Genomic DNA, 26970 nt, shown 5'->3' on the forward strand with positions numbered 1-26970 from the left:
TGCTGAAAGATCAGCTGTTAACCTTATGGGGATGCCCTTGTGTGTTATCTGTTGTTTTTCCCTTGCTGCTTTTAATATGTTTTCTTTATATTTAATTTTTGATAGTTTGATTAATATGTGTCTTGGTGTGTTTCTCCTTGGATTTATCCTGTATGGGACTCTCTGTGCTTCCAGGACTTGATTAACTATTTCCTTTCCCATATTAGGGAAGTTTTCAACTATAATCTCTTCAAATATTTTCTCAGTCCCTTTCTTTTTCTCTTCTTCTTCTGGGACCCCTATAATTCGAATGTTGGTGCATTTAATGTTGTCCCAGAGGTCTCTGAGACTGTCCTCAGTTCTTTTCATTCTTTTTTCTTTATTCTGGTCTGCAGTAGTTATTTCCACCATTTTATCTTCCAGGTCACTTATCCGTTCTTCTGCCTCAGTTATTCTGCTATTGATCCCATCTAGAGTATTTTTAATTTCATTTATTGTGCTTGTCATCGTTTCTTGGTTCCTCTTTAGTTCTTCTACGTCCTTGTTAAATGTTTCTTGCATTTTGTCTATTCTATTTCCAAGACTTTGGATCATCCTTACTATCATTATTCTGAATTCTTTTTCAGGTAGACTACCTATTTCCTCTTCATTTGTTAGGTCTGGTGTGTTTTGACCCTGCTCCTTCATCTGCTGTGTGTTTTTCTGTCTTCTCATTTTGCTTATCTTACTGTGTTTGGGGTCTCCTTTTCACAGGCTGCAGGTTCGTAGTTCCCGTTGTTTTTGGTATCTGTCCCCAGTGGCTAAGGTTGGTTCAGTGGGTTGTGTAGGTTTCCTGGTGGAGGGAACTAGTGCCTGTGTTCTGGTGGATGAGGCTGGATGTTGTCTTTCTGGTGGGTTTGTCCACGTCTGGTGGTGTGTTTTGGGGTGTCTGTGGCCTTATTATGATTTTAGGCAGCCTCTCTGTTAATGGATGGGGCTGTGTTCCTCTCTTGCTAGTTGTTTGGCATAGGGTGTCCAGCACTGTAGCTTGCTGGTCGTTGAGTGAAGCTGGGTCTTGATGTTGAGATGGAGATCTGTGAGAGATTTTCGCCGTTTGGTATTATGTGGAGCTGGGAGGTCTCTTGTGGACCAGTGTCCTGAAGTTGGCTCTCCCCCCTCAGAGGCACAGCCCTGATGCCTGGCTGGAGCACCAAGAGCCTTTCATCCACACGGCTCAGAATAAAAGGGAGAAAAAATGGAAAGAAAAAAAAAAAAGAGGATAAAATAAAATAAAATAAAGCAATTATAATAAAAAATAAGAAAAAAAATTATTAAGAGTAAATTTATTAAGAAAAAAAATTTTTTTTAATTTTTAAAAATAGATTTATTAATTTTTTATACTAAAAATAAGAAAAAATTATTTAGAAAAAATTTATTAAGAAAAAAATTTTTTTAATTTTTTAAAATAAAAAATATGAAAAAACTTATTAAAAAGTTTTTTAAAAATAGAAAATAAGGAAAAAATTATTAAGAAAACATTTATTAGGGGGAAAAAAAAAAAAAAAAAAAAAAAAAAACGGACGGACCTAACCCTAGGACTAACGGTGAGAGCAAAGCTATACAGACAAAATCTCACCCAGAAGCATACACATCTACACTCACAAAAAAAAGGAAAAGGGGAAAAGTTAATATATCCTGCTCCCAAAGTCCATCTCCTAAATTTGGGATGATTCGTTGTCTATTCAGGTATTCAACAGATGCAGGCACATCAAGTTGTTTGTGGAGCTTTAATCCGCTGCTTCTGAGGCTGCTGGGAGAGATTTCCCTTTCTCTTCTTTGTTCGTACAGCTCCCGGGGGTTCAGCTTTGGATTTGGACCCGCCTCTGCATGTAGGTCCCCTGAGGGCGTCTGTTCCCCGCCCAGACAGAACGGGGTTAAAGGAGCAGCTGATTCGGGGGCTCTGGCTCAGTCAGGCCAGGGGGGAGGGAGCGGTACGGAGGAGGCGGGGCGAGCCTGCGGCGGCAGAAGCCGGCGTGACGTTGCAGCAGCCTGAGGCGCGCCGTGCGCTCTCCCGGGGAAGTTGTCCCCGGATCACGGGAGCCTGGCCGTGGCGGGCTGCACAGGCTCCCGGGAGGGGCGGTGTGGAGAATGACCTGTGCTCGCCCACAGGCTGTTTGGTGGCGGCAGCAGCAGCCTTAGCGTCTCATGCCCGTCTCTGGGGTCCGCGCTGATAGCCGCGGCTCGCGCCCGTCTCTGGAGTTCGTTTAAGTGGCGCTCTGAATCCCCTCTCCTTGCACGCCGCGAAACAAAGAGGCAAGAAAAAGTCTCCTGCCTCTTCGGCAGCTGCAGACTTTTTCTCGTGCACCCTCCTGGCTAGTTGTGGTGCGCTAGACCCTTCAGGCTGTGTTCACGCAGCCAACCCCAGTCCTCTCCCTGGGATCCGACCGAAGCCCGCGCCTCAGCTCCCAGCCCCCGCCCGCCCCGGCGGGTGAGCAGACAAGCCTCTCGGGCTGGTGAGTGCTGCTCGGCGCCGAGCCTCTGTGCGGGAATCTCTCCGTTTTTCCCTCTGCGTCCCTGTTGCTGGGGGATCCGCGCTGATAGCCGCGGCTCGCGCCCGTCTCTGGAGCTCGTTTAGGCGGCGCTCTGAATCCCCTCTCCTTGCGCGCCGCGAAACAAAGAGGCAAGAAAAATTCTCTTGCCTCTTTGGCAGCTGCAGTCTTTTTCCCGGACTCCCTCCCGGCCAGCACCGAAGCCCGAGCCCCAGCTCCCAGGCCCCGCCCGCCCCGGCGGCTGAGCAGACAAGCCTCTCGGGCTGGTGAGTGCTGGTCGGCACCGCTCCTCTGTGCGGGAATCTCCGCTTTGCCCTCCGCACCAATGTGGCTGCGCTCTCCTCCGTGGCTCCGAAGCTTCCCCCCTCTGCTACCCGCAGTCTCTGCCCACGAAGGGGCTTCCTAGTGTGTGGAAACCTTTCCTCCTTCACAGCTCCCTCCCACTGGTGCAGGTCCCGTCCCTATTCTTTTGTCTCTGTTATTTCTTTTTTCTTTTGCCCTACCCAAGTACGTGGGGATTTTCTTGCCTTTTGGGAGGTCTGACGTCTTCTGCCAGCGTTCAGTGGGTGTTCTGTAGGAACAGTTCCACGTGTAGATGTATTTCTCATGTATCTGTGGGGAGGAAGGTGATCTCCGCGTCTTACTCTTCCGCCATCTTGCCCCTCCCTCCTGTTACCTTTCTTATTTTCTGCCATCTGGTGAGATATTTTCATTGTCATTTAGTTTGCATTTTCTTGATTACTGTTGAGCATCTTTTCATGTTTGTCCAACTTGGATGTGCCTTTTTTTGTGTGCCACTTTAAGTCTTTTTTTCATTTTTTTCTTTATTCTGGATATAGGGGATTTTTTTCCCCTTCTTTGTGGATTATGTGTTGCAAGTATCTGCTCATTTTGCGGCTTTCTTTCCAGTCAATGGCAGTTTTTGATAAAAGGTTTATAATTTTAATGTATTCAAGTTTATTAATCTGTTCCTTTATAGTTAATGTTTTATATGTTTTATTTAAATATCCTGAGGTAATAAAAATATTTCCCTACAGTGTCTTCTAAAAGTTTTGTTGTTTTTCTTTCCCATTTATATTTATAATCACCCAGAATTGATTTTTGTGTATACTATGAGGTATAGGGGACAAATTTCGTTTTACTTTTTTTTCATTATCATACCCAATTGTTCCAGCACCATTCATTGGGGGGAAAACACTTTCTTTTCCCCCATGAGTCTGCAGTGTCACTGTTGTCAAAAATCAAGTGTTTGTGTTCGGATGGGTCCGTTTCTGGACTCTCTCTTCTCGTCTGCTGGTTTATTTGTCTGTCCCTTCCCCCAAGACCTCACTGTGTTGATTATTACAGTTTTATTATAATAAGTTTGGATATCAAATAAGCAAGTCCTCTCACGTTGTTTTTCTTCTTTAACTGTCTCAGCTATTCTTAGCCCTTTGCATTGCCATATAAACTTTAGAAAGAGTTTGTCAAGTTCCACAAAAAATCCTGTTGGGATTTTCACTTTGGAATGCATTGAATCTTTAGGTCATTTGGGAGAGAATTGACATCTTTAGAATATTGGATTGTCCAGTCTTTAACTCCTCTTTAATTTATCTCAGTAGTGCTTTATAATTTTCTTTGTAGATGTCTTCCATCTTATATACCTTTTGTTAGATTTATTGCTAGGTGTCTGATGAGGCTATTGTGAATTACATCCTTTCCTTTTTCTTTTTTTTTTAAGCACCATTTTCTAACTTGTTTTCTCATTTAGCTGGCATACATTGTTACATAGGAATGCATGGAATTAAACTTTTGAGTTCTTGTAACATTTCTGAAAATATCTTGACTTTATTCTCATAGCTGATAGGTAATTTGGCTGAAATAGAATTAGGCTTGAGTTTATTGCCCCATTTTCTTCTGCTGTCCAGTGTTGCTAGTGTGAAGTCTTGGCAATCTAATTCTAGTTACTTTGTTAAGTATCCTGTTCTCCCTGGAAGCTTTTAGAGTCTTCTCTTTATTCTTGGTGTTGTTAGAGACTGTGAATCTTTTTTCATTCATTGTGCTTAAGTGTTTGGTGAGACTGTTTACTCATACCCTTCATGTACAAGGAATATCTTTTATTTTTATTCTCTTTGCCTTTTTTCTTTATATTCTAAGACATTTCCTCTATTTCTGTTTATCTTCATTTCATAAATCATAATTATCAAGAGCTCTTTCTTGTTCTGTTTTGTTGTTATAGCTTTCTAGCATTTTTTAAAAATATAATACCATCTTGATACCTTTGTGTATTTATTTAAAAATTTTTGTGCTCTTTTCTTTTCCTTGAATTGTATTTGCTTCTTCTGGATCAGGTTTTCTCTTTCTCCTGCTTTTTTGTTTTAGTCTCTAGATTGGGAGTCAGTAAATATTTTCTGTAAAGGATAGGCTTTGCAAGCCAAAAGCAAAATTGAGGGTAGAATGTAGCTACTGATACAACAAGTGGGAGAAAACAAATTTCCACAGCATTTTTATTGACAAAATTTAACATATAATAATAATTGAGTTTTTTGTTGTACAGGTTTACTAGTGAGAATGAGGGGATTCTTCTTTTGGGGATAATGATTTGTTTAACTGGAGTTCAGAGTTAGTGTTCCCTATCAAAACGAATTGCAGACATTCATCTGTTAGTGCTGATCTGTAATTAGACTCTATACGTTTCATCTTTAAAGATGTCTTTTTACTGCAGGTACTGCAGAAAACTCTTATCAGTTCACCAGCATGATTGTTATTGAGTATATTCATTGCTTGGAAGGCATTTTTAAAACTTTATTAGATTTTTCTCTTGAGATTTGTCTTTTAGCATGTCATTACATTGCAGATTAATTACTTCCAATTGAAGGTTAGGTGATAACTCCTCAGTTGCACAGTTAAATGGATTTTGAAATAGCGATTTCGTTTGCATATACATTAAAATCTGAAAAACACTGCTGGAACTGTAGTTTGGGCCTGGGAGATAAATCTACTGCAAATTTGCGTGCGAATGGAGATCTTGCTTCTTGTTTTAACTTTGGACAGCACAGTGATATGAGCGATGTCAGTAACATCTGTCAACTCATCAAGAGCCAAGGAAAACCACTTGATACCATTTGTCTTATTTTTTTAGTTGTCAGAGTTTCTCCCAGTTTCCTCACGTCTTTGAGAAACTTGTTGCCAAAAGGCCAATTTTCTTAAACAACTTTTTCTCTGGACAGTTCTTCAGTCGCTGCAATCAAACATGATTTAATTAACTCACCATCAGCTTTCTTTGGCTAACAAATGAACCACTCAGAAACTTACTTTGATTGCAGCCTCATTTTCATTTTTGATTTTTGTGAGGAAATAATTTTGTGATGAGATATTTTGCTTAAATTTTCTAATTTTTCTCACCATGGCTTTCCTGTGAGTTGGGATTATTGTGATGAATGCTTAATATTGTCAATAATGTCAACATATATTGTGTTCCTTCAGCACTGCTGTAGTATCATTGTATAATAACCGTAATGCTTTGCCACCTAATTTGACAGTAAAATAATCCACACTTTACTGTGTCTTAAATGCATGGCATTCAAAGTCTACTTTTCATGTTTTGACATGGTGGGTGTACACTGGTAATGAAACAAAAAAGTATCATGACTTGGTGATATGTGACGTATTCAACATGCTGTCAAGTTATAACTGTCAGGTCTTCCCTGGTGGCGCAGTGGTTAAGAATCCGCCTGCCAGTGCAGGGGACACGGGTTCGAGCTCTGGTCCGGGAATACCCCACATGCCACGGAGCAACTAAGCCTGTGCGCCACAACTACTGAGCCTGTGCTCTAGAGCCCGCGAGCCACAACTCCTGAAGCCCGCGTGCCTAGAGCCCGTGGTCCACAACAAGAGAAGCCACCGCAATGAGAAGCCCACGCACCGCAACAAAGAGTAGCCCCTGCTCGCAGCAACTAGAGAAAGCCCGCGCGCAGCAACGAAGACCCAACGCAGCCAAAATAAAATAAATAAATAAATTTATTAAAAAAAAAGAAGTTATACCTGTCACTGAAATTCATGGTATGCTGAGCATGAGTGTAAAGTGATGAGAGAGCCACAGCCACTTATGGTCTCTTTTGCATCTGCTCAGCTCTGTGAAAGCAGCCAGTGTAATACGTAAATGAATGAGCATGGCTGTACTCTGATAAAACCTTATGGATGCCGAAATTAGAATTGTATATAATTCTCATGTGTCATGAAATGTTATTTCATTTTTTTTCCCCCAACCATTTAAAAAACGTAAAGACCATTCTTAGCTTGCTGACCATTACAAAAACAGGTGGCAGGATAGATTTGGCCCTTGGTTATATTTTAATGACCACTGCTCTAGATTTCATCACTTGCTTTTGTTTTTCTTTATGTCTCTTGATTGAAGAAAGGCCTGGAGAGCTGATGGATGTTCTTTGCTGGTCTGTTGGTAGGTCTATGTCTCCATAGGCCTTTCTTCTAAATGGGAAGCCTGATCGGATATTCAGTACTTGAGTGGGCTGTGTGCATCTGTAGGTTTCCAGCAGCATAGTAGTTCTTAACCTTCTTTGTGCCATGCACCCCCTTTGGCAGTCTGGTGAAGCCCATGGGCCCCTCCTCATAATAATGTTTTTAAGTGTATAAAATATGTTGGATTATAATGGAAATTGATCTTATTGAAACACAGTTATCAATATATTAAAGAACAAATGTGGTAAGAGTAATATGCTCTTTATAAATGCACTAAATAGTAAAATCCAGCGTTAGGTCTAATTATTGTAATTTTGACATAGTGATGAATATAAAAGATATTTTGAGGTCTGCAATAACTATAATATATGAAAGTGCCTGTGATTTCTAGTGGTGACAGTCGCAGCTGCTGCTAATGCTACTGTGGTTTGTTGCTGGTGTTCAAAACAGAAGAAAATGCCAAATGTCAATTTAGAGGTTGATGAAAATAATGTGTGATTTTTATTACTATCCAAGTTCATTGAATTCTATTTGTAGACCCTTGGCCATGGGCAGGGCGGGGTGGGGCCATCTCTGAACAGCAGGTTAAGAACCCTGATATAGGGTGAGTGGATAGAGTGTTTTTCTGGTGGGAGTTGCTCCCAAATGTCAGAATATGGAGGACTTCACTCTGGGGTGTACCCATACAAGAAGTACCCATACAAGAAGACTTGGCGTTCATCAGACATTTTAATACATTTCTTTAGCGAATAGCTCTCTTTTTGCCCAGGGTAAATTTTTTTTTTTTTTTTTTTAGTAAAGTTTTAAAATTTATTTATGGCTGCGTTGGGTCTTTGTTGCTGCGTGCGGGCTTTCTCTAGTTGCGGCAAGCGGGGGCTACTCTTCGTTGCGGTGCATGGGCTTCTCATCGCGGTGGCTTCTCTTGCTGCGGAGCACGGGCTCTAGGCACGCAGGCTCAGTAGTTGTGGCACGTGGGCTCAGTAGTTGTGGCTCGCAGGCTCAGTAGTTGTGGAGCACGGGCCTAGTTGCTCCGCGGCACGTGAGATCTTCCCAGACCAGGGCTCGAACCCGTGTCCCCTGCATTGGCAGGCAGATTCTCAACCACTGCGCCACCAGGGAAGCCCAGCAGGCAGGTTCTTAACCACTGCGCCACCAGGGAAGTCCCCTGCCCAGGGTAAATTTTTGTTTGATTGTATTCTGGGTTGGGGGTGGGTGGGGAGAGATAATTTGTTACAATAGCTTTGTTTGTTTTTATGTAGAATTTTAATTCATTCTCATTTATAGCCCTGTTTCTCACAATGCACCCTAAGCCCAACCTCCGAATTATAACTTGCTTTTTGTTTGTCAAAAATTTGCCAGGAATTTGTTGAACTTTTCTTAATTCCTAATGAGTGTACTACATTCCCCGTCTCCTATACACACACTATTTTAGGACTATTAATTTTTATATTTCTGTACTTTTATTTCTGTGGAATTTCAGGAGGCCATATGAGTGCTATATACTATCCTGAATCAAATGCAAGAAAATCTTTTACTTAAAAAAGAAGAAAAATACTTTATGTAGACTCCTTTATAAAACATAAAAAAGTTATAATATGGTGTTCTTATACTTTCTAAATTATATAGAGAACAACAGACATCAAAGCAATGAGTTTATAGTTAGTTGCATGAAGAAAAGTATTTAAGCAATCATTTGTATCTTGTGTATTTTGTTGCCCTCTGAAAAGAATCATATCAATTAGGAATACTTCTCTATAGTAAAACAACATAGTTGATGATTGTCCTGGTTTTATAATGTTGCCAAGTCATCTCATCTCTTCATTTAATACAAATAAGTCAGTTTTGTTACTACTTGTAGTAAAAGGGGTCTGCTTCAGTACTGGGAGGGAGAACACGTAATCACTCATTTGGATCCTCATAATATTTTGATTCAGATGCACTGAATAGAATCTCACGTTTAATTGAGCTAAACTTCTTGTGAACTGTTGCATATTGAATGATTTTTTGGTTCTCCCTGTGCCTACTAAATAAAATTAAAGGCCAAAACCAAGGTAAACATAATAATTATCACAGGAGTCAGCCAACTTTTTCATAAAGGACCAGATAAGTGCATCTTTTTGACTTTGTGAGCCATATCGTCTCTGTCACAGCTAAGCAGCCATAGATAAATGAATGAATGAGTGTGACTGTTCCAGCAAAACGTTATTTATAAAAGCAGGAGGCCAGGCCTAACCCCTGACCCGAGGCTGTTTACAAGTTTGTTCCATGGTATGTTGGAAAAGGGTGCTCTTGAGGACTCGGAGATGAGAAACTTGGAGGCTTGAAGATTGGATTGGTTGGTAGTCTTGTCTGGTGTAATGAAGATAAGATGTACAGTGAAGCCCTTGTCAGGTTAGGCAACCTTCTCAGCTTGTTCGGACTCTTTAATCAGGGGGCAAATTCATTTTCTAGGCCACAGTCAACCCTCCAGTGGTGCAGCTCCTAGCTTGGAAGTTAACCATCAAAGGTAAACCATTAAACTGGACCACCTAGTATATTTTGTGATTCTCCTTTGCCGCCTTCATCAGTTATGTGAGGGTAGATGAGACCAGGCCCAAAAGCTCTGGAGCAGGGTAATTGGCCAATTTAATGATAGACATATCATCTCTTCCTGAGATCAGAATAGGAGCCCTTTGGCAGTTGGGCTTTTTAAAAATAAACTTTTTAATTGAAATGTACTGGTTGTAATTACACGGCTTGATACACCTGTGTCACCAACTATAGACACCTGTGTAACCAGTACTTGGAAATTTTTATATGCAAAGTGCTTTAAGTTGTCTGCTTTGATCACCTCGGGCTGTTTCAGGGTCAGCTGCCGTACCTGAATTCCTGTTCCAGTGGATGCCTGTGTTTGTAGCTGTCACCTTGGGGCAGCTCCAACAACAGAGTTAGAAGACTATTTCTGAAAGTAAAATTAACTTAATTACAGAGAATGGGGCAGTTCTTTCTTACTTCTTATCATTGCTGCCACATCCTGTGCCACCAATGCTGTGGGTTATAGGGAAAAAATAGGCTTTGGTATCTGTGATGTATGTTACTTAGTATAGCGGATTTTCAATTGGGCCATTACAGTGTACTTGTTCTTTTATGAAATGACGAGCTATTGAATTAAACTGTTTAAAAGTATAGTCTATGCAAAGGGAGAAATAAAATGTGAACTAAAAAAAATAAAATAAAATAAAATAAAATAAAATAAAATAAAATAAAATAAAATGTGAACTATAATTCTGTAGTTCCTTTACATCAAATAATTAAGATATGGGGCTTTAGTCTTTCTTTTCTTTTTTTCTTTTATTGGGGTATAGTTGTTTTACAATGTTGTGTTAGTTTCTACCGTACAATGAAGTGGAGTTCCCTGTGCTATGCAGCAGGTTCTCATTAGTTATCTATTTTATACAGATTAGTGTATATATGTCAATCCCAATCTCCCAATTCATCCCACCCCCCCACGGCTTTAGCCTTTCAATTCAGTAAAGTATACACAGTGTACAAATTCAGACTCTTCCCTCAAACCATCTTTAAGGATATATATATATGTATATATATATATTTTTTTAATTCTGGAAAATTTCATATACATAAGAACGGAAAGAATAGCATATGAAACCCCTGTGTACCCATCTCCCAACCTCAACAATGATCAATTCATGGCCAGTCTTTGCTTCTTCTTTATAACCAGATTGTTTTGAATCATGCTGGGTTTTAAAAATTGAAAATGTAATTTTCACTTAGTTTAGGCACTTTGGAAACTCTACATCACGGAAGAATTTGCAACGTAGAAAATCAAGAAGTAAGGACTATGATGTATATAGTGATAATGATATCTGCAGTCAGGAATCAGAAGATAATTTTGCTAAAGAGCTTCAACAATATATACAAGCTAAAGAGATGGCAAATGTTACTCAATCCTTATCGCTTCCTGAAGAATCTGTGAAGAAAGAGGGAGCAAAGGATACCCAGAAAGGTAAAGGTAAGAGTCCAATTATTTTATCATTTAAAGTTATCTAGAGAAGCAGTCACATTTGTCCATATATGGATGGGGGGAGGGGTTCGCGTGCATTTTATCTCATGATAAGATCACGTTTCCTGGATCTTTTTTTTTTTTTTTTTTTTTTAAAGTATTTGGTTATTTATTTATTTTATTTATTTCTGGCTGTGTTGGGTCTTCGTTTCTGTGCGAGGGCTTTCTCTAGTTGTGGCAAGTGGGGGCCACTCTTCATCGCGGTGCGCGGGCCTCTCACTATCGTGGCCTCTCTTGTTGCGGAGCACAGGCTCCAGACGCGCAGGCTCAGTAGTTGTGGCTCACGGGCCCAGCCGCTCCGCAGCACGCGGGATCCTCCCAGACCAGGGCCCGAACCCGTGCCCCCCGCATCGGCAGGCAGACTCCCAACCACTGTGCCACCAGGGAAGCCCGTTTCCTGGATCTTTACACCAAATGTGAGCTGGTCACTTGGTGTACAAATGCTCAGTTTGCGGGAGGAGCGGAGAGTGCAGGAGGGTTTTCAAAGGACATGACTACTTTGAAAGGGAGAATGCTAAATCCCTGGCCTCAGCGTGTGTGAAGGACAGGAAATACCTGTTTGCTGTCCTCTAAAGAAGAATGGGTTTAATTAATGTCTGGGATGGTAGTGTATCAGACTAAACTCAGAAATATATTCTTTTAGATTACTAAAATGAAATTAAGCCACAGATATGAGAATAAATGACAATTGTAAATGAAATTCTTAATCTTCTCATTTTTTTCCCCCTCTTTAAATGTTCTTCTATTTAAAATGGATCTGTAGATAAACTTAATATATATAAAATGTTTTCAGTGAGTAATCTGACAGCCATATATGAGGTGATTTAAAACATTTGAAGGTTTTACTGTTACAGTGCTATAGCAGTTCCTACTTAGATCCATTGTACTCTGAACACTTCAAAAGGATCTGGCTGATGGCTAGCAAGATTGATTTCATGAATTATCTTGTTTTTTTCCCCAATAATACCTTATATATTTTCACAAAGAATTAATTTGGGATCCGGAATATATTAATCCAAGAGCTTCTAGAAAGACAGGTCGGCATCATCCTAGTTATTACTCTTTGAGCAGTGGAGAAGTTTTCCTGGATTATTATAGAATATACTTCTTAAGAGTAAACTGCTATTGTACTTTTATATCATCTTTAAATTTAACTTTCTTGCTTTTAGCTGTTAAACAAAAAAATAAAAATAAAAACCTTAAAGCTGTTCACAAGAATGGTAAACAGAAGAAAATGAAGCGAAAATGGCCTGGCACTGGAGACAAAGGATCAAACGCTTCCCTGAGGAACAATGGCTCACAGGAACAGGTATGAGAATATATGCCTGTCGGAGGGCACTGCCTGCCCTTGGATTTTTATCTTGCACCCCAATGGGATCTCCTCTTACCTCCAGTGGGCTCCGTGGGTTCTTCTTTCTCACTGTTGGGCTGCCTTCCCTCACACTCGTTACCTGCCAGCGCCCACTCAAGCCTTAGTGTCGTACCTGTTGCCCCTGTATACATGCACACAAGCCCCCTGATTTCTGAGGGCTGTGCAAAAACAGATTTGGGAGGCAGGGAGTATATAAGATAGCCATGAGGGCATTCCAAAGGCTACAGAGTCTTACAGAGTTTCTACTCTTTTTTTTTTTTCAGAGCTAAGGGTCTGGCTATCTATCTATCTATCTATCTATTTATTTATTTATTTATGGCTGTGTTGGGTCTTCGTTTCTGTGCGAGGGCTTTCTCTAGTTGCGGCAAGTGGGGGCCACTCTTCATCGCGGTGCGCGGGCCTCTCACCATCGCGGCCCCTCTTGTTGCGGAGCACAGGCTCCAGACGCGCAGGCTCAGTAATTGTGGCTCACGGGCCCAGTTGCTCCGCGGCATGTGGGATCCCCCCAGACCAGGGCTCGAACCCGTGCCCCCCGCATCGGCAGGCAGATTCTCAACCACTGCGCCACCAGGGAAGCCCCAGAGTTTCTACTATTAAAGTCCCTGGTCTGTTGGTTTTTGACTCCCTCTGGAAATTAAAAATGAATATTTTTGAGCTTTGACCTTACCAGACACTCCCTACCCTCCTGGAATTTTGATTTTGCTTTGTAGAAGTTCCTCTTCCTTGGTCTGCAGATGTAATCACGGTAGAACAATAAGTGACTCCTCTGGACTCTGGTTTTCTGAGGGCTTCTAAGCTGGATGGCCACCTTTTTTTTGTTAGGCTTGGTTCAGGAGGCAAGAGTTGAGGGTGGTAAAATATTAAAAATACCAAATATTATAGATTGAAATGTATTTATATAAAATCTATTTTACAAGGGAGGAATCCGAAGCCCTAGGGTTTAGGTAACTGCCTGTAGTCACAAGGGCCAAGGTAGGGCTAGACCCAGGCAGTTTCCCTTTCCTTTTTTTTTTTTTTTAGATATATATTTATTTATTTATTTGGCTGCGCCAGGTCTTAGTTGCTTCATGCGGGATCTTTAGTTGCGGCATGTGGGCTCTAGTTCCCTAACAACCTGGGCCCCCTGCACTGGGTGCGTGGAGTCTTAACCACTGGACCACAAGGGAAGTCCCCCCTTGCGTTTGGTTTAGATTGACTCAAATGATTATTCAGCCAAAGCTGACAGCCCTGCTACATGAGGAACAAATTGTAAACATATATGTTAGAATTTAATAACATAAAATAAAACCCAGAGTTAAAACTGACATATTTATTAGACACATAATTTTGATGGTGCTAAGTGGCAGTCTGACATTATTGCAAAGCAGATCACATAAATATACAGCCAGCTCCCTTCTTTGTACTTAACTGAATTCCTAAGACTGTATGCGGGTATATGGTACGTAGAAGCTGTAGGTTGTACCACAAGTTAACACACTAAAAGTGATTTATGTTTCTAAAGACCTAAAATGAAATTCCCTTTTTGTTTTCATACCTTTATTGCCATTTTTGAGGGTATATTTCTAATTATGTTTGTTAATTTGAGCTCATCAGTACACTCAGCTCACACGTAGTGAGCATCTCATTGAAATGAAAGATCACACTACTTTCGGTTTACCTTATGATTTTGAGGTTTGTCCCCATTGTTCTAAAGAGCCTTGTTCTTAGGCTTCACTTTTTAATCAGAAGTAGTGGTACTTTCCTTTTAAAATTTTTAAATTAATTTTTTAAAAAGAGGGCAAGGTACAATAAAATATTCATAATGTTCAGTGATAGAATGCTGTTGAAACTGACAAAACATTCATTTTTTTCAACTGATGTACAAAAGTCCACATCTTACCTGCAGGCCAATTCAGAAGAGTTACTTTTTAATGTTTTTAAAGGTGGTTTAAAATAATTTTGTACGGCCTTCCCTGGTGGCGCAGTGGATAAGAATCTGCCTGCCAGTGCAGGGGACACAGGTTTGATCCCTGGTCTGGGAAGATCCCACATGCCGTGGAGCAACTAAGCCCATGCGCCACAACTACTGAGCCTGCGCTCTAGAGCCCGTGAGCTGCAACTGCTGAAGCCCGTGTGCCACAACTACTGAAGCCCGTGTGCCTAGGGCCTGTGCTGCGCAACAAGAGAAGCCACCGCAATGAGAAGCCCGTGCAGTGCAATAGAGAGTAGCCCCCGCTCGACGCAACTAGAGAAAGCCTGCACACAGCAACGAAGACCCAATGCAGCCAAAAATAAATAATTAATTAATTAATTTTAAAAACACATTTTTTTGTACAATGGAATAAAATATTTAACTTTTTATTTCTCACATTTAGTTTTTTGTTTTTGTTTTCAAAGGATGGTAAACCTGAAGAGAAGCAGCAGCCTGTGAGAATGAGTCAGGGATTCATCAACCAACATACGGTGCAGCGCCAGGGAAAACAAATTTGTAAATATTTTCTTGAAAGGAAATGTATTAAGGTATAAAAAATGTGTAAGCAAAAATATACTAAAATGTAAGATATAGCAAAAATGTACTAAAACCAACTCCTCTTTCCATTAGACACTCCAACAGCATACCTGTACAATTCTAGAACCGTTTCCTTCTGGGAAAGTTTCAATTAGAAAATTTTACTGAAATATTCTTTTATGTTTAGGAAAGTAGATAATTTTTTAAAAATGCTTTGTGTTAAAAATATTAAGGACTTGACAGATTTTTAAGCAGATATATATATGTGATGTGGTTATGATAGCTCGTTAAGAATTAGACTGTACTGCTTCTAAGACTTTGTTTTCTTCTAGAATCATTAAGTTAAGTAGGAATTGTAATGACTTAACTATGAGGAATAATGGTTTTTCCTTGTTCCTTCTTTTGGCCCAGGGAGACCAGTGTAAGTTTGATCATGCTGCAGAGATAGAGAAGAAAAAGGAAATGTGTAAGTTTTATGTACAAGGATATTGTACCAGAGGTGAAAACTGTCTATATTTGCATAATATCCTTTATCACAGGTACAGTAACTTTACTTTTCATAAACATTTACATGAATGTAAAATTTTGAGTGAAACCAGTGTTTTAGCCATGGCAAAATTACATTATCCAAGCTCAACTCAGTATTGAAGTGATTAAATTGTACAGAGATTTTTTTCTTTTTCCCCCAAGCAAGAGTCTTTAGAAATTCTCTCAAATGCACATCCTCTCAACCTGGGTAGTGTAACACGTTCATGAGATCTATTCAGGTCCCAGAAAAACTTTCTCTGAATTTCTGCTGTGACATCCACTAATTGAATCTATATTCATGTAATCTACTTCATAAAAGAGGCAGGAATTGCACAGTTTGGGAGTACTCGTTTTCTGCACATTCTGTACTGTATAGAGGTTAATTGTCCCTTAATTTGAAGAATAACCCTAACTCTTCAGTGTAAATGGTCTAGACATGTTGTAAAAATACGAACATAAACACTTTAGGGTAATTGGATCTTTGATCAACACAAAAGTTGTTTTCCTTCAGTCATTCAATACAAGAAATCGCAAATTCTAACTTGAGAAATTCTTCCTAGAACACAATTTCGAAGCTGTATAAATTGATCCTATTTTGTACAAGCCTAATATATGAAGGATCCAGATTTGTAAGACATATCATTGTCATTGACTTTAATCCCCCCACTGCAAAAGAATGCTTTAAAAATAATCCCATTTCTCAAAGTATTTAAAATATACATCCCTCTCTTATATCAGTGAAATATACCTGTAGTTTATTTTAAGACTGGATATGAAGGAAAAAAGTATCCTGTGATAGCCAATAAACTTCATAATCATCCTAAAATTAGATTTTTCTTACAACCCAGTTAATAATTTACTGTTTCATATAATAAATAGAGAATTTGTTTCTACTAATAGAAAAGAACTTTACGTAGGAAAAATAAAGTTACTAAGTTAATAACAAATTATTTTAGTTGGATTACAGTTGTTCTTTTCCTTAACATTTGGGTTAACATGAGTATCCTTGCAAGTTTTACCATACAGGAGCAAAATGTTATCAGGGAGAATATTGCAAGTTTTCACATGATCCACTGACTGCTGAAACACAAGAACTGTTGGCTAAAGTAAGTACAATTTTAATTTTTGTTTTTCTTTTTTAAAGAATACGTTTGAACTAAGGGTGGAATTTGAAAAGACACTCACAGTTCCTTAAGGAGAGTGCCTCATAGGGTAGCATATGGGTTATATTAGGACTGATAATCTAAGGATTTACTTCAGTTTAGAAAATTCATTTGTATACTTTTCCTTATAGCTTAAAGGAAAATTTATACTTACTGCTGGTGTAAATTGGAATGTTCTTAAAACCTTCAGTGTAGTTAGCAACCTTAGTGGCTAAGTTAACCAAAGGAAAACAAAGCAAATAGGAGAAATAGTACTCCTGTTATACTCTTAGAAGGAAAGTTAAGGATCATTGGTTGATAAATATTTTAGGGTTACATCAAAACGTACTTAAGTAGTTATTTCAAAGTTTTCTTCAAATATTCTTTCAGATGTAAGAAAAGATAATTGAAAAATAATAGTCGTTTATGTTCTTTCATTTCCCATGTGTTAGTTGGAGCTAGTCTCTTCAAAATTAAACTGAAATATAAGTGAAAATAAAAGATTCTTTTAAAACCAAACCATTCCTTCTTGCGGCAGAAGTTCCCTTGACTATATGCAAATATTTGAAAGTCAAAGGTCCTTGTTTCTGGATATTTTTAATTGTGAAATATGAAGGGTTACCCTGGAATTAGAAATTATACCAAATATTTGGTTGTTTATTAGCATGAATGTATGTGGAAAAAATGATAAATGTAAAAGTCATTTTCCAGTTCCCCTTATAGTAAATATTATTAGATGATTACTAGGACAAATATTATTGGAATCTTTAGAAAATTACAAGAGTATGATGATGTACCTGAATTTAATGCATACAAATGATTGTGTGATTTTTTTCCCCCCATATTAGGTTTTGAATCCTGAAAAGAAGTCGTCATGAAAGTAAGATACATAAAAAGGTAAAATTAATGATTTAACACTTTTTTCCCCCTCTGAAATATCTCTAGAAATTGGCATGGGGACATAGGCCTTTTTACATTTCTCAAATAGAAGTCTTTTTCTCTCCTACCCCACTAAAAACTTGCAAAGTATTTGATACATATAAATAGATACATATGTGGATCTCCATGGACCTGCTTCCCTTTCTGGATTTGTCACTGTCTTTTTGTATTTTTATTCTTCTGTTTTGTTTCTTTGTAAATTTACCAAATGTGTATGATTCACCAAATATTATATTTAGTTTTGCTTGGGTTTGGATATTAAACAGTATCATATTCTATACTTACTGGTGACTTGCTATTTTCACTCAGCATTATGCTTGTAAGATTCATTCATGTATATGCATGCAGCTGTCATTCATTTTTACTCTTGTATAGCATTTATTCTATGAATATGTTACAAATTATTCAGTCATTCTACTATTGACGGACATTGAGGTTATTTTCAATTTTTAAAATATAAACTGTTACTATAAATAACTGTTTTACATGTCTTCTGATGAAAATGTGTGTGAGTTGTCCTGAGTGTACCAAGGAAGAGAATTGTTGCATCATCTTAAAACTTAAGATAATACCAATCTTTACTGAAGTACTTATAACAGTTTTTATTGCCATCAACTGTGTAAAAGAATTTCTGTTGCTCCCCACTCACTAATGCTTTATATTATCGTGACTTTAAATGTTTTGACCAATTTAGTGGGTGTAAAAATGGTGCCACATAGCTTTATTTTCATAAAGTTCAGCATTTTTTCTTATACTTACTGGCTTTTGAGCTTCATCTCCGGTGAAATGCCATTAATGTCTTTTGCTTATGTTTCTATTGGGCTGATTGTTCTTTATAAATTGATTTTTATATATAAATTGTTTGTGACGTATGTGTGACAAGTCTTCTCCCATTTTGTGGGCTGTCTTTTCACTTTTTTAAAGGCGTCTCAGTGAGCAGAATTACTTGTTTTGGCAATCTTTTTCTTTATGGTAGGTTTTGTGTTTTGTGTCTTGCTTAAGAAATCCTTCCCTATCATGAGGCTGTAAAGTACTTAAATTTTTTTTAGGTTTTTGTAGTTTTGCTTTTTACATTTATATTTTAATCCTTTGGAAATTCTATCAGTTAACAGTTGTCACAATAATGGTGTTTAAAACCAACCACAGGACTCTCAGTAGCATATAAAAATAAACATTTCTTTTTCCATGCATCTGCAGATTGGCTGGGAATAGGCTGATACAGGCTGCCTCTGGCTGGGTTGGTTGTGCTTCATAAAGCAGAACCACTGGGATGGTTCTGCCCCACATTTGTCTCACTCTCCTCCTGGGACCAAGGGGCTAGCTGGGGCATGTTTTTCTCATGGCATTGGCAGAAGGACAAGAGGGCAAGGCCCTGTTTGTATCACATCACGTTTACTTACAACCCATTGACCAAAGTAAGTCACATAGCCAAGCCCAAAGTCAGGGAGTAGGAAAGTATACTCTACTTTCTGTACTTTCCGTGTGGGAGGAATTGCTAAATTACATGAAAAATTTTCTGAAGGGACCTTGAGGGAATTATGCTAAGCAGATCAAGTCAGAGAAAGACAAATACCGTTATGATTTCACTTATGTCTAAAAAACAAAACAAATGGACAAATAAAACCAAACCAAAATCATAGATACAGAGAACAGAGAGTGGTGGTTACCAGAGGGGATGGGGATTGGGCAGTGGGTGAAACAGGTGAAGAAAGGGGTCAACAGGTACAGACTTCCAGCAATAAAATAAATAGGTCATGGGGCTGTAGTGTACGGCATGGTGACTATAGTCAGTAATGTTGTAGAGCATACTTGAAAGTTGCTGAGAGAGTAAATCCTTAAAGTTAAGTATGTATGGTGTTAGGTGGTAACTAGTCTTATTGTAACAGTCATTTCTCAATCTATACAAATACTGAGTTATGTTGTACACCTAAAGCCAATATAATGTTATATGTCAATAATACCTCAATAAAAAATTTTTTTAATTACACGAAAAAGAGGGCAGCTGTGGGTATAGGGAAAAGGGAAGAATTAAGACTAATTGATTTTTTTTTTTTTTAAACAGTGTGCTATAGGGACTTGATTTTCTTTTTTTTCCCCATATGGATAACCAATCTCCCAGAACCATTCAACTGAAAAGACTGCCCTTTCCCCACTGATTTGTAATGCCCCCTCTGGTATATATCGAGTTTCCTTCAAACAGAGGTCTATTTCTGGGGTCTCTGTTCTGTTCCTTTTGTCTTTCGCTCTAGTACTCTACTGCCTTAATTACTGGAGCTTTGTTGGATTTTGATATAGTTTGATAATTTTTGTAATGTTGTTCTTCAGGAGCACCTTGACTATTTTGGACCCTTTTACTTTGTTAGTTTTTTTAAAAACAGCTTTATTGAGGTATGATTTATATATCACTTGTTTTAAGTGTATAATTCAATATTATTTGGTAAATTTACAGAGTTGCATAGCATCACAAAATCTAGTTTTAGAAGGTTTTTGACACCCCCAAAAGATTCCTTTTACCCATTTGTGGTCACTTCCCAATCCCACTAATGAATTTTCTAGATTTGCCTTTTCTGGGTATTTCATATAAATTTCAACATGTGGTCTTTTTTTGTTTTTGTTTTTGTTTTGTTTTTTTTTATTTTTGGCTGAGTTGGGTCTTCTTTGCTGCGCGTGGCCTCTCTATAGTTGCGGTGCGCGGGCTTCTCGTTGCAGTGGCTTCTCTTGTTGCGGAGCATGGTCTCTAGGTGTGTGGGCTTCAGTAGTTGTGGCACACAGGCTCAGTAGTTGTGGCTCACGGGCTTAGTTGCTCTGCGGCAAGTGGGATCTTCCCGGACCAGGGCTCGAACCCGTGTCCCCTGCCTTGGCAGGTGGAGTCTCAACCACTGCGCCACCAGGGAAGCCCCAGCATGTGGTCTTTTGCTTCTGGCTCTTTTCATATAGTATAATGGTTTTGAGATTCATCAATGCTTTAGCATATATCAGTGATTTTTTAAAAAAATAATTGCTCCATTATTCCATTGTATGGATATACCACTTTTTTTTATCCTTTCACCAGTTGATAGATATTTGTGTTATTTCCAATTTTTAGTTATTAGGAATAATTCTGCTGTGAGCATTTGTGTGTGAATCTTTGTGTTGTGGACATACTTTTTTTTTTTTTTTTGGAAAATGAGAATTCTAATACATTGTCAAAATATGCCTTGGGGATATCACAGAAAATCAATGTTACGAAGCTACCAAATGCATAAATGAATATTCTCTTGAGGAACTTCTCATCTAAGGACTTTTTTCCCTTTTGGTGGTACAATTAGGAACAAGTGGGTTTTGTGGAACTTTTTGATGCTGGTGGGGTGGCTGTCAATTCAGGGTAGATTTGGACCTGTGTTAATTGAAGTACTTTTTCATTTCCTCAAGCAGGGATGACTTATTTCTAGGTCATGGGATCAAGAGGTGACTACTTGAGATCACAGAAAACCTTAGGCTGCATCAAGGAAGTATTGGTAGGAGGAAAAATCAGGATGAGCTTATTTTTAGCTTTGCGGACATACATTTTTATTTATCTTGAGTAGGTTACTACTTTAGTGGAATTTCTGGGTCTGACAGTAAATACATGTTTAACTTTTTAAGAACTGCCGCATTGTTTTACAAAGTGGCTGCATCATTTTACATTCCAGACGGCAATGTAGGAGGATTTTAGTTTCTTCACATCCTCACCAATGCTTGTTATTGTCAGCTGTTTTGATTATAGCTTTTCTGTTAGGGGTGAGCTGGAATCTCATTGTAGTTGTAATTTGCATTTTTCTAATGACTAATGGTGTTGAGCATCTTTTCATGTGCTGTTAGTGGATTCAGATCTTTGCCCATTTTTTAATTGGGTTGTAAGCTTATAATTGAGTTGTAAGAGTTCTTTATATATGTTGAACACAAATCCTTTATTAGATATATAATTTGCAAATATTTTGTCTCAATCTGTGGCTTTGTCTTTTTGTCCCAATTTGTGCTTGCCTTTTAAAAAGTGTCTATTGAAGCATGAACGTTTTCATTTTGTTGTAGTACACTTTATCAGTTTTTTTCGTCATGGATCATGCTTTTGGTGTTTCATCTAAAAATTCTTTGTCTAATCCAAGGTCACAAGACTCACTTTTATGTTTTCTTCTAAATTTTTTTAAATAGTTTTAGCTCTTATATTTATGTCTGTGATTCATTTTGAGTTAATTTTTGGGAATGGTGTGAGTTAGGATCCAAATTTTTGTTTTGCATATAGATATCCAATTGTTCCAGCAAGCATTTTAAAAAACTACCCTTTCCCCACTGAGTTGCCTTGGCACCTTTGTCAAAAATCAGTTGAACTAAATGTAAGGATTTATTTCTGGGCTCTCAGTTGTGTTCTCTTTTTTTTTTTTTAATAATTTTTTAAAAAATTTATTTTTATTTATTTATGGCTGTGTTGGGTCTTCGTTTCTGTGCGAGGGCTTTCTCTAGTTGTGGCAAGTGGGGGCCACTCTTCATCGCGGTGCGCGGGCCTCTCACTATCGCGGCCTCTCTTGTTGCGGAGCACAGGCTCCAGACGCGCAGGCTCAGTAGTTGTGGCTCACAGGCCCAGTTGCTCTGCAGCATGTGGGATCCTCCCAGACCAGGGCTCGAACCCGTGTCCCCTGCATTGGCAGGCAGATTCTCAACCACTGCACCACCAGGGAAGCCCTGGAATTCTTTTGAGATGAGCACGAGTTTTTCTATTCTGCTAATGTGATGAATTATATCTATGGATTTAGAAATGTTAAGCTACCCTTGCATTCCTGAGATAAACAAAATTTTCTAATTTAAATTAAAAATTTTTGAATGTTTTGGCATAATCATGATATTCTCTTTTCTTCTTAATATCTGTAGCATCTGAAATTATAGCTGCCTTTTTATTCCTTATGTTGATTATTTGTGCCTTTTATTCTTTTTTTTATAAATTTATTTATTTTATTTATTTACTTTTGGCTGCCTTTGTTTCTTTGTTGCTGTGCGCGGGCTTTCTCTAGTTGTGGCGAGCAGGGGCCACTCTTCATTGCAGTGTGCGGGCTTCTTATTGCAGTGGCTTCTCTTGTTGCGGAGCATGGGCTCTAGGCACGAGGGCTTCAGTAGTTGTGGCACGCGGGCTCAATAGCAGTGGCTCGCAGGCTCTAGAGTGCAGGTTCAGCAGTTGTGGCACACAGGCTTAGTTGCTCCGCAGCATGTGGGATCTTCCTGAACCAGGGCTCAAACCCGTGTCCCCTGCATTGGCAGGTGGATTCTTAACCACTGCACCACCAGGGAAGCCCCTTTTATTCTTCTTGATCAACTTTTCTGGAGGTTTAACAGTTCTGTTATCCTTTATAAAGAACCAACTTTGCTTTTAGTTAATTCTGTTTTATATTAATCTTCCATTTCATTAATTTCTGTTCTTTATTATAGCATTGATTTTACATTCTTCGAGCTTATTTTGCCCAAAAATTGATTGTTTCCTTTTCTAATACATACATCTAAACCTATAAATTTCTCTCAATGTACTATTTGATTTATATCCTAGAAGTTTGTTTCATTAAATATTTTTTATCAAGGTAGTATATTTAGATAGTTTTAAAAGTCATGTAGTTTTACAAGGATTATCATGGAAAAACAGCAAAATGGTAGTCTTTCATTTCATGATTATTTCTGTAGATGCTGAAAAGACTTCCTCCAAAATTCAATGCTTGTTTCTTATTTGAAAACAAATACTTGAGAAGATAGGAATGGATGGATGCTTTTTTTTTTTTAATTGTGGTAAAATACACATAACATATTTACCATTGTAACCATTTTTAAGTGTATGATTCACTGGTATTTGAGTACAGGCATATTGTTGTGCAACCATCGCCACCATGCATCTTGCAAAACTGAAACTTCATACCCATTGAAGAAGAACTCCCCATTTCACCCTTCCCCAGGCCCTTGGCAATCTCCATTCTACTTTCTGTCTTTATGATTTTTGACTACTCAAGGTACCTCTTGTAAGTGGAATCATACAGTATTTATCTTTTCGTGACTGACTTATTTCACTTAACGTGTATCTTCAAGGTTCATCCATGTTGTAGCATATTTCAGAATTTCAATCCTTTTTTAAGGCTGAATACTATTCCATTGTATTGGGACTTCCCTGGCGATCCCGTGGTTAAGACTCTGCACTCCCAATGCAGGGGGTGCGGGTTCGATTCCTGGTCAGGGAACTGAGATCCCACATGCTGCATGGCACAGCCAAAAAATTAAAAAAAAAAAAAATTCCATTGTATGTATCTACCACATTTTGCTTAACCACCCATCTGTCAATGGTTACTTGGGTTGCTTCCATTTTTTAACTATTGTGAATAATGCTACTGTGACCATGGTTGTGTATCTTTTTGAAACCTTGCTTTCAATTCTGAGTATATACCCAGAAGCGAAATTGCTGGATCCGTTAGAATAGAATGTGATAATTCTATTTTGAATTTTTTGAGGAACCGCCATACTGTTTCCCAAGAGGCTGTACCATTTTTACATTTCCACCAACAGTACACAGGGTTCCAATTTCTCCCATTCTCATCAACACTTGTTATTTTCAGTTGTTTTGATAGTAGCCTACCTAATGGGTATAAAAGGTGGTTATCTCATTGTAGTTTTGATTTGCATTTCCCTAATTAGTGATGTTGAACACCTTTTCATGAATACTCTTTTACGTGAAAGAATAACTCAGGGACAGGGACTTCCCTGGTGGTACAGTGGTTAGGAATCCACCTGCCAGTGCAGAGGACACGGGTTTGATCCCTGGTCTGGGAAGATCCCACATGCTGTGGAGCAACTAAGCCCGTGTGCCACAACTACTGAGCCTGTGCTCTAGAGCCCACGAGCCACAACTACTGAGCCCGCACACCTGGAGCCTGTGCTCTGCAACAAGAGAAGCCACTGGAATGAGAAGCCCGCACACCACAGTGAAGAGTGGCCCCCGCTCAACAGAACTAGAGAAAGCCCGTGTGCAGCAACGAAGACCCAACACAACCAAAAAGAAAAAAAAGAAAAAAAAAAAACTGAGGGGCAAACTGGTTTTTTCAGATGTGGATGTTTGGCAGGTAGATTTTCACAAATGAATGGAGTGACCCTGTCTCTTCAAGAAAAACAACTGAAAGTATATGTTATTGATGATAAAGTTCTGGCTTTTGAGCAAAAATTACAGTTTAGCAACATTTGATCTGCCTCTGTGAGCTTGAAAGCTTTCCTGCACTTAAAGACTTTTTGGTAAGATTGATTGGTGATGATATTAAAGAATGTGATTCTTAAAATGCTATAGAATGAAGCATTTGAAAAATCTGCATAAATTAGTAAGGTAATATTTTCCAAATAAATAATGCATGATATTATAAAATATGCTTGTGTAAAATATACATCCAACCTACAATGTAGATTAATAGATTTTAATGTAACAGTACAGAAAATTTCTTGATGTGGTTTCAGATTCTACATTGCAGCCAGAGATTTGTTTGCATTTGCTTTTAATATTCATTTGCCCATCATTTTATTTTTAGCTTTTCTGAGTCAGTTTTAGGTTTGTTTCTTTAATAGTGCATATAGTTGGGTTTTGCTCTGTGAGCCAAACCAGAAATCCATTTTTTTCTTTTGGTAAGTGAATTAATCCGTTCACATTTATTGAAATGACGGAATGTTTGATTTATAGTTACTATGTGTATTATGTATATTATGTTATCTCTGTGATGGTTTTTCTTTTTTTTGCTCTTTGTTTTAACTTTCTTCATCTAATTTTTATTCTTTTTCTTTTTCCACTTTTGTCCAATTACCCTTATTAAGTTTCCATTCAAATTTGGTCTGTATTATAGTCTTCGTTTTTGATGTGATTACTATTTCTTCTGTCATTTCTGGGGTCAGTCAACTCTTGTTTCATTACTTCCTTTTTTTTTTTTTTTTTATCTTTATTGGAGTATAATTGCTTTACAATGGTGTGTTAGTTTCTGCTTTATAACAAAGTGAATCAGCTATACATATACATATATTCCCATATCTCCTCCCTCTTGCGTCTCCCTCCCATCCTCCCTATCCTGCCCCTCTAGGTGGTCACAAAGCACAGAACAGATCTCCCTGTGCTATGCGGCTGCTTCGCACTAGCTAGCTATTTTACATTTGGTAGTGTATATATGTCCATGCCAGTCTCTCACTTCGTCCTAGCTTACCCTTCCCCCTCCCCCTCCCCATGTCCTCAAGTCCATTCTCTATGTATGTCTGTGTCTTTATTCCTGTCCTGCCCCTAGGTTCTTCAGAACCTTTTTTTTTTTTTTTTTTTTAGATTCCATATATATGTGTTAGCGTACGGTATTTGTTTTTCTCTTTCTGACTTCCACAGACCCTAGGTCCATCCACCTCACTACAAATAACTCAATTTCGTTCTTTTTTTATGGCTACTTCCATTTTTTTTGTTCAGTTTTGGACTTAGTTTTTGAATTCCAATTCTAGTTGTTGTTGTTGTTGTTGTTTTTCATATACCTAAATTGGGATATTTAATTCAGTTTGGATTTTTGTGTTAGTTTTCTTCTGTGCATGTTTTTTTTGGTGGAGTCGGTAGCTAAGTTGGTAATTTTTACCAGCTCATGTGTTTTTGTTTTCTCTTTTCTTCTGTAGCTTTGTATGGATGAAGAGTGCTTGTGTCTGCCTGTTCAAGACTATTCAAGACTTGATTTGGAGTGGTTTACAAAATTCCTCATTTAAAGCGCCCTCTTGTGTCATTACAGTAATGTGCAACTCTTCAGTGGGTGGCGCCGAGGGACAGAATGTAGTGTCTAAGTGAAGGGTTGGTCTTCACCAAGATGGTTCCAGCCATTGAAACATATGTGAAACATATGGGAGGAGCATATGTGACAGAGATGCTGGCTGGTGGGTAAATGTTGTAGTAGACTGCAGAAGTCTCTTCTGATTGATTGCGTTTTCTCAATAAAATAGGAGGAAGGTTAGGCTGAGTGAGGATGGAAGAGAGAAAACTACTAGGTTCCACTAGGAAGACATTGGGATAATAGACAATGAATATACAGCTAGATCTTTTCATGTCATTAAATACATTCACAACATATTTTTATTGTTTGCTCACAGTTCTGTTTTATGGCTTAAATTATGGTTCTGTGATTTTTTTAAAACCAGTTTCCTATTGTTGAACAAAAAAGTTGTTTCTGATTTCTTACTGTTATAAATAAAATGGAACAGTGTTTCTTGCTATACCATTCCTAAACCTGGAGTTCTTAAGTTTTTTGTTGTTAAAATATAAGAATGGTTATCTTTCTCATTGGTTCATAAACTATAGTCAGATTATATACTTGTAGAACATAAATTTTAGGAGTGTGGTGATATCTTTAATATAATATTCCAATACAAAATTTTCCAAGCATGAATAATAAGATTCTAAATATGTACTTTTATATAGTGGTACTGATTATTATTAGAAA

General features: G+C 38.3%; 1 protein-coding gene across 4 annotated transcripts in view; it reads left to right on the forward strand.

The window, feature by feature from the left end:
* Positions 1-26685, forward strand: part of ZC3H8 (zinc finger CCCH-type containing 8) — a 36297-nt gene extending 9612 nt beyond the window's left edge. Inside the window, exons 3-9 of one of the 4 annotated variants that reach the window (XM_061211090.1) lie at positions 10737-10974; positions 12195-12334; positions 14774-14896; positions 15297-15408; positions 16410-16519; positions 17404-17452; positions 26156-26685. In XM_061211090.1, coding sequence (XP_061067073.1) covers positions 10737-10974; positions 12195-12334; positions 14774-14896; positions 15297-15408; positions 16410-16519; positions 17404-17433 — 753 coding nt within the window. In that variant the 3' untranslated portion in view covers positions 17434-17452; positions 26156-26685. The remainder of the gene's footprint in view (positions 1-10736; positions 10975-12194; positions 12335-14773; positions 14897-15296; positions 15409-16409; positions 16520-17403; positions 17453-26155) is intronic. The other 3 variants (XM_061211091.1, XM_061211092.1, XM_061211093.1) reach the window with 3 other exon arrangements.
* Positions 26686-26970: the final 285 nt, after the last annotated feature.

The sequence above is a fragment of the Eubalaena glacialis genome, chromosome 14, assembly GCF_028564815.1.
Source record: "Eubalaena glacialis isolate mEubGla1 chromosome 14, mEubGla1.1.hap2.+ XY, whole genome shotgun sequence".
Classification (NCBI taxonomy): Eukaryota; Metazoa; Chordata; class Mammalia; order Artiodactyla; family Balaenidae; genus Eubalaena; species Eubalaena glacialis.